An 18,046-nucleotide genomic window follows, 5' to 3' on the forward strand; every position below is an offset into this window, starting at 1 on the left:
GTAAACTGAGTAGTGTCAAACCAAGGAAACCTGAACAGAAACCGAACAAAGCTACATTAACCTACACCAAAAATACTCAATCAGACAATCTAAACTCTCAAGAAGACTGAAGAACAAGATTAACCAACAAATACCGCGGACAAGACTGAAGAACTACCTTCCATTGGTCCATAGGCAAAAGGCGCCGTCGAACTCCAAAACTCTGCACAGCACCACCAAAAGAAAAATGCTGTGCACAACAGTAGCCCGGTGCTATAATGAACCGAAATATGGAGAGCTGCAAAAAATGAAGTTAGCTGAATAAAAACCTGTATTGAAGCTCAAGGAGCAAATTTACCATCTCCTCACTTTCAATTTGAGCATTGACTGCAATAGGAAGCACAACCATTTACAACTTTTTTTCCCTTCTTCTAACCTGTTAACGAATGAATTATATTTTGAGCGATGGCTGCTTTCCCCCTAACAACTCGGGGAAACAGCGATCACAGGCTTTCACATGAATATTGCTGTACAAGCAAAAAGAGAAGGAATTAACACTAAGGTATAAAAAGAGAAGAAGAAAAAAGTCAATCCCCTGCACTCAGCCATTCTAGTACACGACAAGGTAAGAGATCAACAACTGCATTTTGCCGCCACATGCAGCAGGAGAACCCTTCATCTTTCAGCCAATCCAAACCAAACTGAGTTAAACCATAACTTTCCCCCCACGGGAATGGTGGTTCCTAAAACGAAGCTAAGCTAAGTATTTACAGCACATGAGTGCACCACCTTAAAGCAGCTGGTCCTGAACAGCTGTCATGCCTGAATGTTCTTCACACGGAAATCATGCCTGAATGTTGTAAGATTTTGAGTGAATTTATCTCTGTTCTTTGGTTCCAAATTCGTAGCAACATCAGTCATCAGCTTGTCGAAGCATTGCGAAAGGCGTTGTTGCTGGTCTACAGGCTGCAAGCAAAACGTACATTAGTTCTTCAATAATGATTACTAATGCTGTTATTGGTAGACATAAGTTCACAAAACTTAGGTACATATGAGACCAAAGCATCAGCACACTTAAATTGAAAATGACAGAACAAGTCAACACTGTATAATGCACCATATCAAGCCCAATATTGTTGAAAGATTTGATGATATCCACATAATGTAATTAAAGTATCCAGCATGACTCTGAAATAGTATAAACTAGTCGCCTAAAACAAATAAAGCTTGAAATCCTGTACGTCTGGGATATATCAAGCACTTGTGTTTTACTGCAGCACCATCTCAGGGGATCTGCCCACACCATTCCATACAAGAACTCAAAACCATGTATATGTTCCAATGTAATATTCATTTCATTTCCGTTCAAAAAACATCCATTTCATTTAAGCACAGATCTTAATAGACAAGTACATCACAAGTTGGACATACAGCGTACCAGTGATGAACACAAAATACAGTTCTAATCAAAGGATGTACTAGTAGAATTTAATATTTTTACTGAAAAGAAACTTGTCTCCTAGCAAATTAAATAAATGGCCTACACGCTCAAGACTGGAAACATTGTTGATAACTTGACAGTAGAAAGCTTCAAGCAGAGAAGAAAAATAGAACAAGAAAGACAGGACTGCATAGTGGAACATCAGACGAGAGTTCACTAACCTGTGATGCCAATATCTGTGCTCTCAAATTACTAAACATCTGCACAAAGAAAGATAACTGATTAGAAAAGATCTAAAGACCCTCGCCAGAAAAAAAATATAAAGAAAATACAAACTGGGAAATGAGTGCAAAAGAAATGCTAAGAAACATGATTTAAATTTTTTAAAAAGACAAGCACCTGTTCACTGATCATTATCAGACTCAGTATTGGTCTACTAAGACTCCATTGATTACCCGCATCCTCAAAGATGATGATCTCAAAAAGCGTCTTCAGTATCTGGCACAAAAAACAAAATGCAATTACATCCAGACCTTTCTGCATATGATAGAGAAGATTACTAACACAAACCTGAGGAAATAAAGTGGGGAACTCTCCGATATGCCGAGCAAGATTTAGTGCAGCTGGTGAAGGAGGGCCATCAGCAGCTGTGATATTGTTGAAATAAAAGGCTGCCAAGCTATCAATGGCAGAGGCACACTGCCAAAAGGAAGCAATAATTTACAGATTAGTCCAAACAGAAAGCACTACAGAACAATGATGGATTCCAATGTGATGAGCATAGTTAAGGGCCCTTAGGCTTAATCAATGTCCATGGAACCAAGCAGTGCAACAGCACCATGGAGGCAGCTGCACAAGGGAAGGAGATAAAACGGAAGGACTAAAAGCTTGTGTGTATTACTTCCTTAATAAATAGAGATACAACCCAATCCTTTACTATATACGCCATATCAAAGAACATGAAAATGATTTAACAGTAACCATAGGCAGATGTTGTTCCCATTACTGCTCACATGGAAATGATTTAAATAGAGAGGTTGACTACTGCTTCTATGTGGGCCCTAACCAGGTTGCACACGACATCCAGATCCAAGAGAAGAAACTAATAGGGAAAACACAAAAAAGAGAATAGAGTATTATGATGGCATCAATTATTATCTGCCAGCAACCACAGATTGGAACGGTCTTCGCCGATAGGACACAGTTTAAGCACTGATCCACCGATGCTGTTGTAACAAGAAGCGAGGAACATTTTTCAAGCAGTAAAAAGCATCATGCCACATACCTGTGTTGATATCCCTGTATCTAGACCTTTTAAGCCAGATTCAAGAGTGCTGACAATATGCACGAAGGTGTTTGTATCTAAATTGAGAACAAAAGTGATATGATTGCTGAACAGAACTTCAATATATCCATAGAATGCTTTCGACAGCTGAAATAAAGAAAGAACCTAGTATGAATGCTTCCACGAATGAAACAAGAATATCTCAATCATCTGGTTAAACATAAATCAATGTGGGACAACGCAAGACCTGGAATGGTGTCTAGGCTGTTTATTTGTCTGTGATCAAGCCAGTAAAAAGCACATAGGTTGGAAAACATAGCACTAAACCTGTACGCATGTTACCAGTGGGCAATTGCAAGATCACCTAAATAAATATACTAAGCTTGCATGCAGGGTACCTGCTGGTAAAATGCCAAGAAGACTACAAACAAAATGTTGAAAAAAATACAAGTAAAGTCCAAACACACTGTGCTGCTGCCTATTTGTTGTCAACTACAGTTCTAGGAGTTGGGAGTATGCTCTTGAAAAAATGTTTGAAAATGTCTGGCATAAAAATAAAAAATAACTGCAGCATCCCATGTTCCAAAGAAAAAGCTTCCCGATAGGACTCTGGAGCACACTGTTGGCAGTACTCATTTCATGTTTTCTCCTGGTAATTTTAATGTGTATGTTTTCAAATAAAAAAATGACAGCGCTGTTATGACAGAGTATACAAATCCTTCTAGACAGGTTAGGATACTAGGATCTGATCAATTCATGCAACTAAACGTATCAACATACCAAGGGTGTAAATGCAGGGTTCTCAGTTAGATTACAAGATTGGCACTAAAATCACTCAGTCCAGTTCCTGATGCACAAGTAACCTCTGCTTAATTGATATACATAACATTCAATTCACTTTCATTGTGATATAATAAGAACTATACATCTTCAATGCTATAAAACTTAGCATGAATATTTTTGAGATCTTACTAACCATATCAATAAAAGCAATAGCACTACACAGCAAAACAATAGTAAATCACTAAAGTTGCCAGGAATACCTTTTTGAATGCCAATATGTCTGACAATGGAACTGAGAGGCTCATCTTTAAAGATATATCAAGAGCATCAGCAAGTGCTCTGTCACCATACAGCTCAAATACACCAAAGTTGACATAGTTTCCACATAAAGCTGCAATGGTTCTAGTCAGAATAACAGTACAAGAAAAAAAAATACAAATCTTTAGTCTGCAATTGGAGATGAGGTTCCCAGAAGATACAGTTTAAGAACAAATAGTTGGGCTCAAGTTGAGTGGAACTCAACCAATTTTATTCTTTAACATTAAAAGCACAACAAAAAGTTTGAATCACAGAGGGTGGAACTAAGCTGTCACCCTAACAGAAAACTCCAAGTAACATCTTATACCAAATTCAAGTACATCAGTATCCTCTTGAAAAAGGAAATCCATAGATCGTAGCACACATGAAACCAAAAAAGTATAGAACGTCTCCATATTTGCAACAGAATTTAACCATAGTTGCAGCTAAATTTCAGTTTAGCCTAAATCATCATAAATCCATTCTCAACTACTGCAAATCTTATGCAATTTAAATATTTATCATCTGCCAAGCCCTACGAGGCAACAATTCAACTCAAATATCACAAATCAGTAAGGAGTTAAATGATTAACAAAAATGAACAAGCTTTCACAGTCCAGGTCATTATATGGCCCATGGGGATAAGCTAATATTGTCTGTTGGAAAACAATGATCTCAATGGGGTACAAAAACAAGGTTTTGGTCATGAAATTTCGTAGACATGTTGGAATGCAAATAACATTTCACAGCAAGTGTAACCTAAAGCACACTTTTTTCAAACAAAAAAAAATGTGCAATGAGAGTAACACATAAAATTGTAAAGGATGAAATTCACTAAAAAGATCAAGCATTAGATAACAGTGAATAACAGCAGGTAGACTTGCTGAAACTGTAATAAAATTGCAGAGCATACATGTGTTTTCAAAACATATTTTCTGAACTCACCTCTTGAAAGAACAGCAAGTGATATCCATATGCCTTTGTATTTACTTCCATAAATATCAGTGCCGTTTGGAAGTAACAGAATACGTGATCCATAAGCCACAATCAGCTTGCTAACCTCCCGGAATAAAAGGATCCCATTTGGTGATGACGAATCAAATGTCAATCTCTGAGCTTTGTTCAAAACAAACTCGCACATAAACTTGAGCAGGGGTGTGGTGACCTGTATGAACACAAAGTTGTGATTTTGTAGTAGCTGAACAAAAAAAACATAAGGCTCTAGATAATTTTTAAAAAACAGTTCAAACTTTTTCAGCAAGAACAGCTATGCAAGGAAAGCATTGCGATTTCGTAGTTACCTCTGGCTCATCAGCGTAGAGTGAGATGGCTTTCAATAAAAGTGGCATGCGAGATGGATACAGCCAGTCAAATAGGAGGCCATAGGTCCTGCGGCTGGATCAGACCAACAAAAGTAGTTAGTTTCCAAAAGAAGAGTTGATGTACACATATACTATATATAATCAAATTGTGCACCTGTTTGTAGCCATAGCAATGCCTCGTAAGTCTCTCATCAAACCAATAAATGCGTACTTCACAACATCAGTCCGGAAAGCAGCATCAGCAGTTGCCTCCAAATTAACTGCAACCTATAGAGAATACAAAGAAGAAAACCATATAAGAATAGAGAAAAAACTTAACTACTACTCTCTACACCCCAAAATATAGCTATTTCTACCTACGATCTGGACAGGGCCAGATATAGAGGGAGTATGAATACAAGTAGCAATGCACCTGTAGGAGTGGCTCCATGAAACTCCTGAATTTTACTGGGGTGTCTTCCATGAAAATCAAGCAGCCAAGGATGTAGTAGAAGGTTGTTCTACTGCGGGCACATCTGTATTCTTCAAGAAATGGAAAAGTCTCCCTCTGAAAATATCAATAATGAAAATATAATCAATTCTAAGACCAGGAATGACACAGGGATAACATGAAACAGAAGCTAGTGAGAAGACTGTACAGAATGATTTGCAATTATAAATTTTGTACTCTCCAGCTTGAGAAGCAGTTTTCCAGTCATATAGCTGCTACGAAAAAACATATGAAGAATTGTTATCATAATAAGCATGAGAAATGTAAAGTGAATACATATAGCTACAACTTTACCCAGATGCAAGTTCAAGGAAAAGGGACAGAGTATGATCAATAACATCCTCGCACTGTAACCACACAAAGGATCAGCCACAGCATATAGATCAAAGTATGCCTAAAATCAGTAAACGTCGAAACAATAGGTACCTCAGCATAGCACTTCAGATTAGTTGCTATTTTCCCAACAATGACATTGAGTAAAACTAAATGGTCATTCAGTCCAAGAAGCTCAGATAATCTTGCATACAACTGCTGCAGCAAAGAAGTAAAACTTGATGGGGATTTACAAAAAAAGGTACATCAAGAAAAAAAAGAAAATTATAATTGTTATGTTCTATTATTCGGTTTCTTCTAACCTTTGAAGAATGCATGGCTTGATCTCCTACATATGACCTTCTGAAATTTTGCACAAAGATAAGAATAGCACGATCAAGTCTTTGCTTACTTAATACTTGATATCTCTGCAAAGAATGCACCGCAAGTCATCATTCACAAACTTGTGAAGCTGTGAATGGTTATAAGAGCAGCTAAAACAGGTTAATGAAAGTAAAGGACAAATTGGAGAGCATTCCGTAATCCGTAGTGTCGCAATACAGAAACAGATTTGGTTTATGGGGACAATATGTGGTTTACATACTGTACATAATACAATATGAAAAATGGCTCTTAAAGTGAGCTGATTTTGGCCAAAGATTAAGTTCATATGGGGACATTGTTTAGATATTTTCATTAAATAAATTCAATTTCAGCCTATTTTTAAGTGCAAATTCACAGCTTTCATTTCTCATGATAACTGTAAGAAACACCAAAACACCATCAACAACCACATGTGTTGTTGTGACTCCAAGCTTCATGACGAATGGAGAAACGAGTAATTGGTTGTCTATGTTACAGTATTGGCGATAAAATTAAGAAAATATCTAAGTTGCTCCTTAGTTATTTGATGCTGCACATTTTAAAGAACAGTTGACCCGTGCCCATGTAACTACTTACAAAAAATTAAATACTTGTGAAAAAAACCAGTCCTACCTACATATGCAATTATATTCTATAATTTGCAGACAATACTAGAAAGGAAAATTGTTGTTGCTACAAGTACACTAGCTCAGCACTCAGCTTTCATGTTAGATGACCAAATCATTTTCATCTAACCTGTGCGTGCACCCCTGTGTCAGTAACGTTTATCAACTGTAACACACGGGCTGCAAGTTCTGCGTCAATTAACTCCTGTGATTCTTGGCTGCATAACAAAATGAACATTGTAAGTGAAAAGAAAAGGAAATCAAACAGAATATAAGGAAGCAAGGAATGTTAATTTCTCACCTACAACCAATGGTCTGCCTAATCTTGAGAATGGCTGCAATTATGTGGACTAGCCATGTGAGCTGTCCTTCAATGACAGAGAGCTCATTCGCATCTCCAGGAGCTGGTAATCTTGACCTTTCCTGTAAAAGTATTTGACTTTGAAAAGGCATTCTTTATGCCCCAAAAAGAGGCCTGTGAAATAACACTAACATACCATATAAGCTTGTAGAAGAGGCTCCATAATATTTATGATGTAAATGCTACTGTTTTGGTACTGCAAATCAGCAAAAGAAAATCATAATATGGGCATGTCATAAAATGCAATTCTCTCTCAAAAAAAAAGAGACTAAGAACAATAAGGGCATTTCATCTAGATTCTTCATACTATTGGTAACGGGCAAGGAGGTTAGTAGTGACTCAAAATAATTATATAAGAATAAGAATTCCATCCAGACAAAAAGTAACAGATATATATAATGAAGTGGCATATAAATTAGCTGAAAACAGCAGAAACGATAATAAGAGATCTTCATCTGAAATTTGTCGTATTTTTTTTATCTTATTTACTATATTTTCTGCACCCGTCCACAATATGAAAGCACTTAAGTTGGCCAAAAATTTACTCTGGTTATTCTTGTTTTAAAATCATATAATTAAATACGATAAAAATGAATAGCATAATGCTACTTAAATTTGATGCATCTATTGTTGTTGTGTAATGATTCTATTAGTTCTTCAATATTTAAAGAAAGAAATTCTGGTACCATATACAAGAAATTACTAAGTGCATGCAGTAAACTGCAAGTAGATAAAACCAATGCATATGTTCAATAAAAAGATCAATTACATAAAACTATGAATCCTGTTATGTGAAAAGCTGGAACAGGGTTAATCTCCATAAAAGAAAACATTCAATTGATTACGCGATGTATCTTATCTACAGGTGGACATGATTACAAAGATGGATCCAATCAAAAGTTTAACAGAAAATTGTCTCTTAAATTGGAAACCAGAACTTGACAGGAAATAGCGACCTGGAATCTACAAAGGTAAGGAAGAGACTCCAACTGCTCCTGAAGAACATCCACATTATCCAAAGTATCATCAGATGAGTCGTTTGCAAAGCTGGCCTGAGATGGATAGAAACAACAGGATATAACAAACGTTACCGCTTCAACTGAGATAGAAAGCAGTTCCATCATCTCATTAGAAATCAGTACCTGAACAGAATTAATTCTAGAGGTGATAAAACCCTCCGTGATTTTCGGAACGGTCTCATCAAGCATACTTGGTGTGTCGCCTTTCAAGTAAGGAACAGATGTCACCAGCCTTGACCAAAGACTCAAAAGATAGTAGACACTATTGCTGGCCCACTGCAAATATTCGATAGTTAAAACTATTGGAAATTGATTATTGAATAATCCAGTGCTAAGAGAATGAGTCAAAAAAAAAAAAGGGAAACAGACCTGCCATGACAACAGGGATTTAGTTGTGAATTCTGCTACTAAACCAATCCATTCACCATAAAACTCAATACTCAGAAGCTCTGACAACTGCGAAGAACAACAATGCAAGAGCCCACACTTAAATCACAAAGAGGTCCATTCATAGCTTGATATTACTATGACAATAACAGAGAACTTGATAAAGGATCAAAAACCAGTGCAGCCAACATTATCTAGTAACACTGATAACAATCAACCAACCAAATCATTTGGTAGTCAATGCCGGGAGTATTCCGAATGACACAATGAAGATATGCCAACAGCAAACAAACATAATACAATTCAATTTTGTTTTCATGATCAACATAGACTAATTTACATAACTACATTACTATCAAAGTTCTAGATAATAAGGAATGGTCATTCATGGCAAATTATGAATGTGGTAAGAAAATATTGAACCATGCTTTTTGTTCCAGAACATATACGATAGATACAACTTAACAAACAGTAAGTTAGTAATAGGCAATTGGAACAATGAATGCATATAGAAAATTGGTAAAAGAAACTTTGGAACAATGGCCATCTTCACTTGACAACACTATGACACAGGTATTAAATGCTTTCTAAACAGAGAACAACTCCATTGTTTATTGAAACTTTGAAAGCTAATAAATTGGTACCAAATGTCTGTAAGGCAAAAAAAAAGTCAAAACAAAAATAGCACTTGCAAGTTGCAAACAATACCAAAAATACATATAAACATCGTATACACAACAGTTCATTACGTAGAATTATAAATATAATACAAATTAACTATTCCATCAACTGTTCACTACAACATGCACTGCATCACTACGATATGCTCTACATCAAAACCAATGCACTCTAAAAATGCAATCCACTATTTAGAACCTTGACTTGCATATCAGTATGACTAGTTAGTGCTCCCAGTAAAGCCAAAAGACTAGAACCTACAAACAATTGGAATTACTTATTACTGTTCCTTCAAAGCAATAGTACAAAACCACAAATCAGGGTAAAATAACATCAGTAAGGCATGTTTGGAATCCCACAAAATCCCCGCCATCCCAGTTCATTTCAGCCAGGATACCAACCAGAATTGGGCCACCCAACCAAGGCCTAAAAGAACTCAATGCGCACTTCATAATTAATGCATCATTACTGTTGCCAACTAATTCATCGGTTGTTACGTAGCAAAAACTAGCAAGTCATTAATTCTGTAAAAGAATGCAAAGGGAAAGAACAAAGAGCAAATCCTTGACACAAAACAAACAAGTTAGCTTCATCCTTCATTTTAAGTAACAGGATTCCAACCTGGAAATTCACTTTGAAACGTCCAAGAAGGCGGCAGAACTCATGGTAATTTCCATGATCAGCAAGACCTGTAGATGAGCAGATCACACATCAGAAGAATAAATTACGTAAAGATATGGAGCATTTATTTTTGTTCCTGCATGGAGCGAATTTGAGACAAGTATCTAATTTTAAAGATTACTAATAAACAAAAGTGTGCTTTTACTTATAAAAAGCAAGTCTGGTTTCTACAGTGCACCACATAGCGTGACCAGGCATGAGTCAATCAACTCGTGTTTAGAGTAAATGCCTCTTAACCTTACATAAAAGAGGCTTTTCACTCTATGTAAGAGGATTGCAATTGAAATCGCTGGTCCTAATTACTGAAATTTGTAACAGGACTAAAATAGAACAGAACTTGGCAACAAAAGGACAAAGCGATAACCTTGGCCAGTTTGGAGTATCTCCTTTGTGCCTGACATCAGATGAGAAAGAAACTGGGTCCTTGAAGGGTCCTCAACGAAAATACTGCGCCTGACAGAAGCAAGTCTCACAAGACATTCCAAAGCCTGCAGAAATGAAGGGCTAGGACACATAAAGAAGTGCACAGGAGAGGGGCGCGGGGAAGAGTCAAGAAAAGAGCTAATCCACTGAACATGGCACATTACTTACAAAGAAAGAAAAGCGTAACAGCTGTTTGTAAGATAAATTCACAAGGAAAATATTGCTTCTTAGAGATTCTTGAAAGGAATAAAGCATGCCTCTTAGAGATCCATACATTAGGAAAATATTGCTGCTTCACAGAGGTGAGGAAGTCATACTTTTAAAAGAAAACATCGGGAAAATATTGCTGCTGAATGGAAGTCAATTTTGTAAAACTGTAGTGGTAGCTAACTAGAAATAAGTTTGAAAAATGTATTAATGAAAAATCATGCAATCAAAGTGTACATTCTAAACATGAGGAACTAGAAGCAAAATATATCTCTTTTGTGTTAATGGAGTAATGGACAAAGCACTTGGTAAAATAATCAGAGATTATATTGTCGATATTATTCAAATCACCCAATCAAAGTATACCTCTTTTGAAACACATGTATCATTGACTTTATAGTAATCAAAGAAGATCTGAACAGTAGAAGGATCTTGAAGGAGAGGCCTCCAAGATGCAGGAAGCTGCATCAATAAAAAAAATACATAAATTATAAGAAATAGACCAACTGGGATAGGTCAAATGTTTTACAGAGAAGATAACAATTGTGCAAACTAACATACCTGCACTGTACCAAATTCCTCAGAGCTTTCATCCACAGGACAACCAACAAAGTCATATGACAAGCACCTTAATGCAAGCGAGAGAGGATCACGCCTAAAGTCATCAGGTACTGCAGTTTAATTACAGATCGTATCAGAAGATGGAAGTGAGAAAGTGTGGACATTCCAATACACACTACTTTTAACAAAATGGATGAGACTGGTCCTTGAACTTTACCTTCACTCTTCAGTTGGTGTAATGAGGTTAAAGAAATTTGGAAGATCTGTAGAAGAAACTGGTCCTTGAACGAACAAGCAATTTTTCTGTGAAGTGTCAAAGGCATCGCGTTTGCCTGCATGCATACACAGACACAAAAAGTCAGCTAAATACATTACAGTCCACCTGACAAAGGAAATTGAACAAGAGTGGATAAAAATGGGCAAAACAATATAAACTATATTGAAAATATATAAGCAACAACATAAGTACATAACCCAATCAGAAGTGAAGATATTGACCAACACTATAATTCATAAGCAGAAGACAGCATGCAAAAAGTAAGAAGAAGCCAAGTACATACTGAGAAAGCTTAATGGTCAATCCAACTATTCATTGAAAGATATGTTTACGGAAAAAAGAGACACAGTTCACAGAAGATATTTGTAGAACTAGAACCCTTTCTTTTCTTGTACTAAGCAAGCAATCTGTGTTATTTCATGTTAAATAAAATGAAACTCAACATTACAAGAAATACAGTGACATGCAATCATATTCAAGAAACTATACCAGAAAAAATTAAGAGGTCAAAGAAGGCATAAAAAGAAGTGACATGCTAACAGAAAGGTGGGACAGTAAAAAGGCTGAAATGTGCATCACAGTTCCAAGAAGGTAAAAATGATTGCTACCAACACTACCCCAACACAATTTAGTACAGTGCCACATATCATATTGCCACCAATACTCTTTAAAATAAATGGAAATTAATATAGTAACCATCAGTGTCAATGTTTAACTTTGGCTTGTTAACATTGGTTGGATTAACCATTAATATTTTGATTGACAATACTATGCCTATATATGTCTATCTGCATGTTTATAACTCTTTGTTAAGCATCGGAAAGGAAAATAAAGAATAACTTTTCCTTTTGGTATGAATTGTGTGTGCACAGGTTAGTGCATATATGTAGTGTTTCATGTACGCTTGACCTTCTGTGTCTCATCCGATGTTTTATGAATGTATGTGCATGTGCGATTTATAAGTGCCAACAAGCACATTGTGCAGTTCTAAACATAAAAAAAAAAAATTAATACTGTTAAAATATTTTTCAACTTTTAAATTAATCTACATATTGCCAAATTGCATTATCATATTGATTAGGATCAAACCAGTTATTGAAAATTATAATAAAAAAGAAGTTTCTAGGTGGCACCTGGTTCATTTCTCCTACAAGATGATATAGTATCTTCAATCCTATAAAATAATGATCCTGGGATGCCTGAAATGAAAAGCATAAGCAGCAACTTTAGTATGCATCAATTAACTTGCAATAGAGCATGGAATAAAACCTATAAATGTTCCTCATATGGATTCTTTAATAGATCTGGTAGGCTGGTTATCCTTTTTCATATTACTTAGTTCTAAAGAATGGGCATTGGTCATAGAAATTGCCAAGGATTTATGTACCAAGGTATATAGCTCCACTCAAATCAAAGGTGCATAGTCCTTAAATATGTCATCAACAGTTAAAAAGTTCTCAGCTAAATGCCAACAAAACAGACAACAAACTTACAAGAGATAAGAAATCGGCTGCCTCCTTGACAATATCTCTGAATTTATCATCATCGAACCATCCAAATTTTGTAATTCGACAGACAAGCTGAATTAGGGATTTAATCACAAACGTCTGCAGTTTAGGTCCCCTCGTAGCAAGATAGTTTATGACATAATTCCCTTCAAACAGATCACAATATATTGATTTAAAATTAGCAGTAGACAAGGGCACAAAAGTACACAAAATAGATTTAAGCATTGTTTATACACATGTATTTTTGCAATTTAGCTACATTAACAATGCATAAAACAACAATGAATAAATGGAAATAAATATTTGGCCATTCTAATCTGCTGCAAAGGCATAAATGAAGTCAGGAATAGAATGTAAAATATTTGTCCATTCAACTCGAGCCATATTCAATAAGCATAAGACATCAAAGGCAACAGAAATAAGTTAAGGAAGGAACAACAAAGATTAAAATATGGCCACTTATACTAGATGGCACTACAAACGAGTGCTTACTGCTTTCTGTAGTAACTTGCAACGCAGAACTAATCATAACTGATTAAATTGGTAGAGACGTAAATGAAAACATGCCATGCAGATGCAATAGAAAAGCAAAAATAGCTGAATAACTGATTTCATGATAGATTTTTGGAAAGGAACATTACGGATATCAAGGCGCAATTGCAATGAAAGACTGCGGTCGTTGACTTGGTTCAACAAGCTTGAACTGGCCAGCATCAGGGCATATGGTGTTGAGGCATTGTCCAATATATATTGGCACTGTGAAATGTAGTCACTGTTCTCCGAGAAGCACTTGAGGATGCTTTCAGCGTGTGCTCGCTCAGCAGAGTCTCTAGAATTGTAAAGCTTTTCACACAACAGCTCTAACTGTGCTAGGCTCTCCATTGATGACATGAATAAGGAGCTCCAATTTTCCAGTTGACCAAGTATCCAATGTTAATATGCCACCAGGTTCTGGATTAATATCCACGAATTTGCATGAATGTTTGTCACAAGCTTAGAGTTAATGCACTAGGTATTCGGTTCAACAGGAAACTTGAAAAGTACCATAAGAGCTTTGAAGCTGAAATATATGATTCTAGCACAGGAGAAGGATAGTCACAAACTCAATACATTCATATTACAAGAGAAATGTTTCAACAAAAGAGTTTTCTCATGTACAGTCTTTTCAATGACGCGTAATCAAAGATGAAGACCAAAGACACAAGAGAAAACAGCTAACAAGCTTATATCGCCAATACCAGCCACAACTCAGCCTGGGTAGAGTTATCTGCAAGAGTGGAAATGCCAAACTCAGTGACAGCTAAAGCAGCACAATGGCAGAATAATTATCTAAGAAGAACTTTATGTCGCCATTGACTAAGCATTTCTAGTTCATAACACAGCTAAATGGGCTACACAAACATATCCATTTAGCCGTGTTATGAACTAGAAATGCTTAGTCAGTGCCAACATAAAGTTCTTCTTAGATGATTATTCCGCCATATAATGATTTATAAGTTTCATGATGAACAGAATACCTAGTGCATTAACTCTAAGCTTGCGACAAACATTCATGCAAATTCGTGGGCATTAATCCAAAACCTGGTGGCATATTAACTATTGCAAATCCAATATTTATGCACCCATGCCACGGCTGCCACATCCAAGGAAATTTGCTCAGACATAACAAAAGGGGCACAGTAATATGCACAACTAACAGGGTCACAGATCTAACTTGAATGAGCACATCACAAACAACCAGTGCAGATCTGAGCTACGAGGCAATCGATTTAACAAATATTCATGTGTACAAAACTGAAAGATAAGTAGATCGACCAAGAAATATATTTTTAGTCATGCTTAGCAACATCTAGAAAATAGACCAACAGTGCATAACATGGCAAAAATATATAGCAAAATCCAAGCCTATGCAGCACTTTGTTGCACCCAAATCAACCTAAAATCCATCACATTTTAGTAGATCTAGGTTTGTTTATGAAGGGGACATGTGCTCTCATCCACAAAGAAAAACAGAAATCAAAGAAAGAGTGGACACAAAATTGAAGGGGGTAGGAAAGGGGAGAGGATTCCCAACCCTACAATGGGCGGCGGCATACCATCCTTGCACTTACCGGAGAGCTCGACGGAGAGAACCGAAGAGGAGAGGGCGTGAGGAAGAAAACCGACGAAGAAGATGGGCTCAACGGAGAGAACGAGGACTTCACAGTGGAAGAGAAGGCGGGCAGCCGACGGATCTGAGGGGGGGCGACGGAGGGAGCCGGCGATGGAGGGGAGCCGGCGCCGACGCCCGGCGGCGGAGGATGAGGCGGCGATGAGCAGCAGCGGCCGAACCCTAAGCCTTTCTTTCGGTGGGAGGAAATGAGGAGGCGGAGAAGTAGTCGAGGCCGCGCGGTGACTTCTCTCGCTGCCTGGCTGCCTGCACGCGCGGCTCGCTGCACGCCTCGAGCGGCGAGCCAGGCTGTGGAGCGAAGGTCGAATCGGCCGTTTTCGTGGAAAAAGTACACCTCAAGGTCCTGTTTACTTTTTGGTAAAATGAAAATTTTTAGGTGGTGACGTTTGACCGGTTGTCCGAAGGTGTTTTCGGATACGAATGAAAAAACTAATTTTATAACTCGTCTGGAAACCGCGGGACGAATCTTTTGAGCACATATGGGTTATTATAGCACTTATGGCTAATCATGGTCTAATTAGGCTCGACAGATTCGTCTAACGATTTTATATATAAACTGTGCAATTAGAGCATGCCAGCAGCTCATCTAAATTTCATCATCCGTACTCCCATTTAGATAGTCATCCCAAAAGATTCCTACTCCATATTACTTTTTACTCCAACGGATCATCCATATTATATTTTTCATATACCAACATCCTATATTTTACTAATACTTTAAAACTACCACATATTTATCACCACTCTTACAAAAAAGGAAAAAGTACGAATTACCCCCCTGAACTATTGCAGTCGTCCGAATTACCCCCCTAAACCCGAAAACCAGGTATCACTCACCCTGAACTTCTTATATCGGACGAATTACCCCCATCGACTGAATCTAGAGCGGTTTCGTCCTACGTGGCGTACACGTGACAATCCAGTCATCATTTTCTTTTAAAATAATGGTGGGACCCACATGTCATACCTTCTTTTCCCTAATTCCTCTCTCTCCTCTCTCTATCGGGCGCAACACGCGTACACGGCAGAGGCGGACCGGCCGGTGGCGGAGCTCGCCTGGGCGGTGGGCAGCCAGTGGGAGCGAGCGGTTGGCAGCGGAGACGGAAGTTCGCCGGGCGTCTGGCGGCCAGTGGCGAAGCGGGCGGTTGGCAGCGGCGGCGGCTGAGGCCGAGCATGCCTGGGCGACAGGGGGCAGAGGCGGAGGCCGGTGGTGGACCGGGCTACCGAGGCGGAGGTGGAGCTCGCCTCGGCAACCGGTGGTGGAGGCAGATCGAGAGCCGCGCCACGCGCCGCGGAGGCGAGGCGGCAGCGTGGCGAGCGCGGCGGCCGCGGAGGAGGCGAGGCGGCGGCGAGGCGAGCTGGCGGCGGAGGAGGCGAGTGTGACCATCCTCCTCTAGCCAGTCGTCGCCGCCGTTGCCCCCACCATCCTCCTCGGCGTGGCCCACTGGTCGTCGCCCTCCCCGCGAGCGCTGCCGCCCGCCGCCTCCAGTGTCCTCCTCGGCGCCGCCCGTCGCCTCCACCGTTCTCCTCGGCTCGGCCCACCGGCCGCCGTGCCCTCCCCGCGACACCGCCGTCCACCACCGTCCTCGCCGCATCGAGAGATTGAGCAGGATGGAAGAGAGAGAGAAAGGGGGTGAGGGGGCGAGAAGCTGACAGGTGGGTCCCACCGATTATTTTTTTAAAAAAAATGCTGACTGGACTGCCACATGTACACCACGTGGGACGAAAACCACTTTAGATACAGTCAGGGGGTAATTCGTCTGGTATAAGAAGTTCAGGGTGAGTGATACCTAGTTTTCGGCTTTAGGGGGTAATTCAGACGACCACGATAGTTTAGGGGGTAATTTGTACTTTTTCCTTAAAAAAAACTCCCCACCTTTATCTCTTCACTCCCTACCTTCTCTACCGCCGATCTCCCCGTCTTTCTCTCTTCTCTACCGCCGGCGCCGAGAGGACGGGGAGGACGAGGGCCAACCAGAGGGGCGGCGCAGTCGAAGGAGCGGCTGGGCGGAGGGGCAGCGCGGTCGGAGGAGTGGTGTGGGCAGCGCAAGGGGTGGAGGAGCGGCGCAAGGGACGGACGACGGGAGGTGGCCGGTGGGTCCATCTCCCTCCTCCTCCCGGCGAGTCCATCTCCCTCCTCCTCCCGCCGATGGCCCGCCGCCACCACCACCCAGTCTCTGCGAAGGGGCGGCGCGAGCGGCGAGGCAGAGGGGCGGCGGGGTCAGAGGAGCGGCGGCGTGGGCGAAGACCTCGAGCGGTGGGGACAGCGGCGACCTCACTGCCAGATCCGCTGCCTCTCCGCCTCTACTCCGGTGATCTCCACCTCCAAATCCAGTATGCTCCTCCTCTCTCCCACGGTATGCAGTCCATATGGTAGCGCGAGGTCGGCGGTTGAGGATGGCGTGAGGAGAGAGAACCTCCATATTTGGCTTGGGAAGGGCTCGGTTTGGAGGTCCTCCAAAAAATGGCGTGTGTGATGGAAGGTCTGCTGGAGCGTTGTTTTTCACCTCCGTGCGCCAAAAACGGGATGGAGGACCGGATAGAGGAGCTGCTGGGGATGCTCTTAGTTTTTCTTATTATCTGTATTTAATGCTCCATATATGTATCCAAAAATTCGTTGTGATGTTTTTGGAACTAAATAGGCCCCAAAGGTGCCTTGTCACCGAAATACAAAATCGTCCGTCAACCGTAAAACCGATACAACGCATCCTCAACTTATAAAAACAGCGCAAATGAGTCCCTCGGCAGTATTGTGTAAGGTTTTGGCTGACGTAGCGCCTACTTGGCTCTTTTGACTAAGAAAATTGACATTATACCATCGTCAAAACGGGGTTTCGCTAAAATACCACTCTACGGTTAGGATTCGCCAGAATACC

The 18,046-nt window shown here is 39.7% G+C and overlaps 1 protein-coding gene across 4 annotated transcripts; it reads right to left on the reverse strand.

Annotated features, from left to right (window-relative positions):
- Positions 1-374: 374 nt before the first annotated feature.
- LOC127768966 (uncharacterized) lies at positions 375-15,455 on the reverse strand. Of its 4 annotated transcripts, XM_052294638.1 has the most exons (31): positions 15,112-15,455; positions 14,518-14,633; positions 14,045-14,267; positions 13,642-13,951; positions 12,986-13,146; positions 12,626-12,691; positions 11,433-11,547; positions 11,216-11,325; positions 11,021-11,116; positions 10,389-10,512; positions 9,965-10,032; positions 8,648-8,734; positions 8,402-8,554; positions 8,216-8,311; positions 7,396-7,455; positions 7,200-7,321; positions 7,029-7,116; positions 6,233-6,337; positions 6,024-6,128; positions 5,892-5,944; positions 5,746-5,809; positions 5,520-5,654; positions 5,262-5,374; positions 5,087-5,180; positions 4,731-4,950; positions 3,749-3,879; positions 2,706-2,852; positions 1,991-2,119; positions 1,820-1,918; positions 1,642-1,680; positions 375-945 (listed from the first exon to the last, which is right to left on the reverse strand). In XM_052294638.1, exons 4-31 carry the CDS (start codon positions 13,889-13,891, stop codon positions 796-798), a joined length of 3,180 nt encoding a protein of 1,059 aa, XP_052150598.1. In that variant the 5' UTR covers positions 13,892-13,951; positions 14,045-14,267; positions 14,518-14,633; positions 15,112-15,455; the 3' UTR covers positions 375-795. The 4 variants fall into 4 exon arrangements, with proteins under 4 accessions (XP_052150598.1, XP_052150600.1, XP_052150599.1 ...); XM_052294640.1 differs by having other exon boundaries at positions 6,024-6,125; positions 13,642-14,267; XM_052294639.1 differs by lacking the exons at positions 14,045-14,267; positions 14,518-14,633.
- Positions 15,456-18,046: the final 2,591 nt, after the last annotated feature.

The sequence above is a fragment of the Oryza glaberrima genome, chromosome 3, assembly GCF_000147395.1.
Source record: "Oryza glaberrima chromosome 3, OglaRS2, whole genome shotgun sequence".
Lineage (NCBI taxonomy): Eukaryota > Viridiplantae > Streptophyta > Magnoliopsida > Poales > Poaceae > Oryza > Oryza glaberrima.

Bases quoted from the DNA above. Each gene is read 5' to 3' on its own strand.
- LOC127768966 (XM_052294639.1), bottom strand. From the start codon at position 13,891: ATGTCATCAATGGAGAGCCTAGCACAGTTAGAGCTGTTGTGTGAAAAG. The intron at 5,375-5,519 runs GTGCATTGCTAC...TATTCTCTATAG, and splicing joins TCATGGAGCCACTCCTACAG to GTTGCAGTTAATTTGGAGGC. The intron at 4,951-5,086 runs GTAACTACGAAA...GTGTTCATACAG, and splicing joins TCTACGCTGATGAGCCAGAG to GTCACCACACCCCTGCTCAA.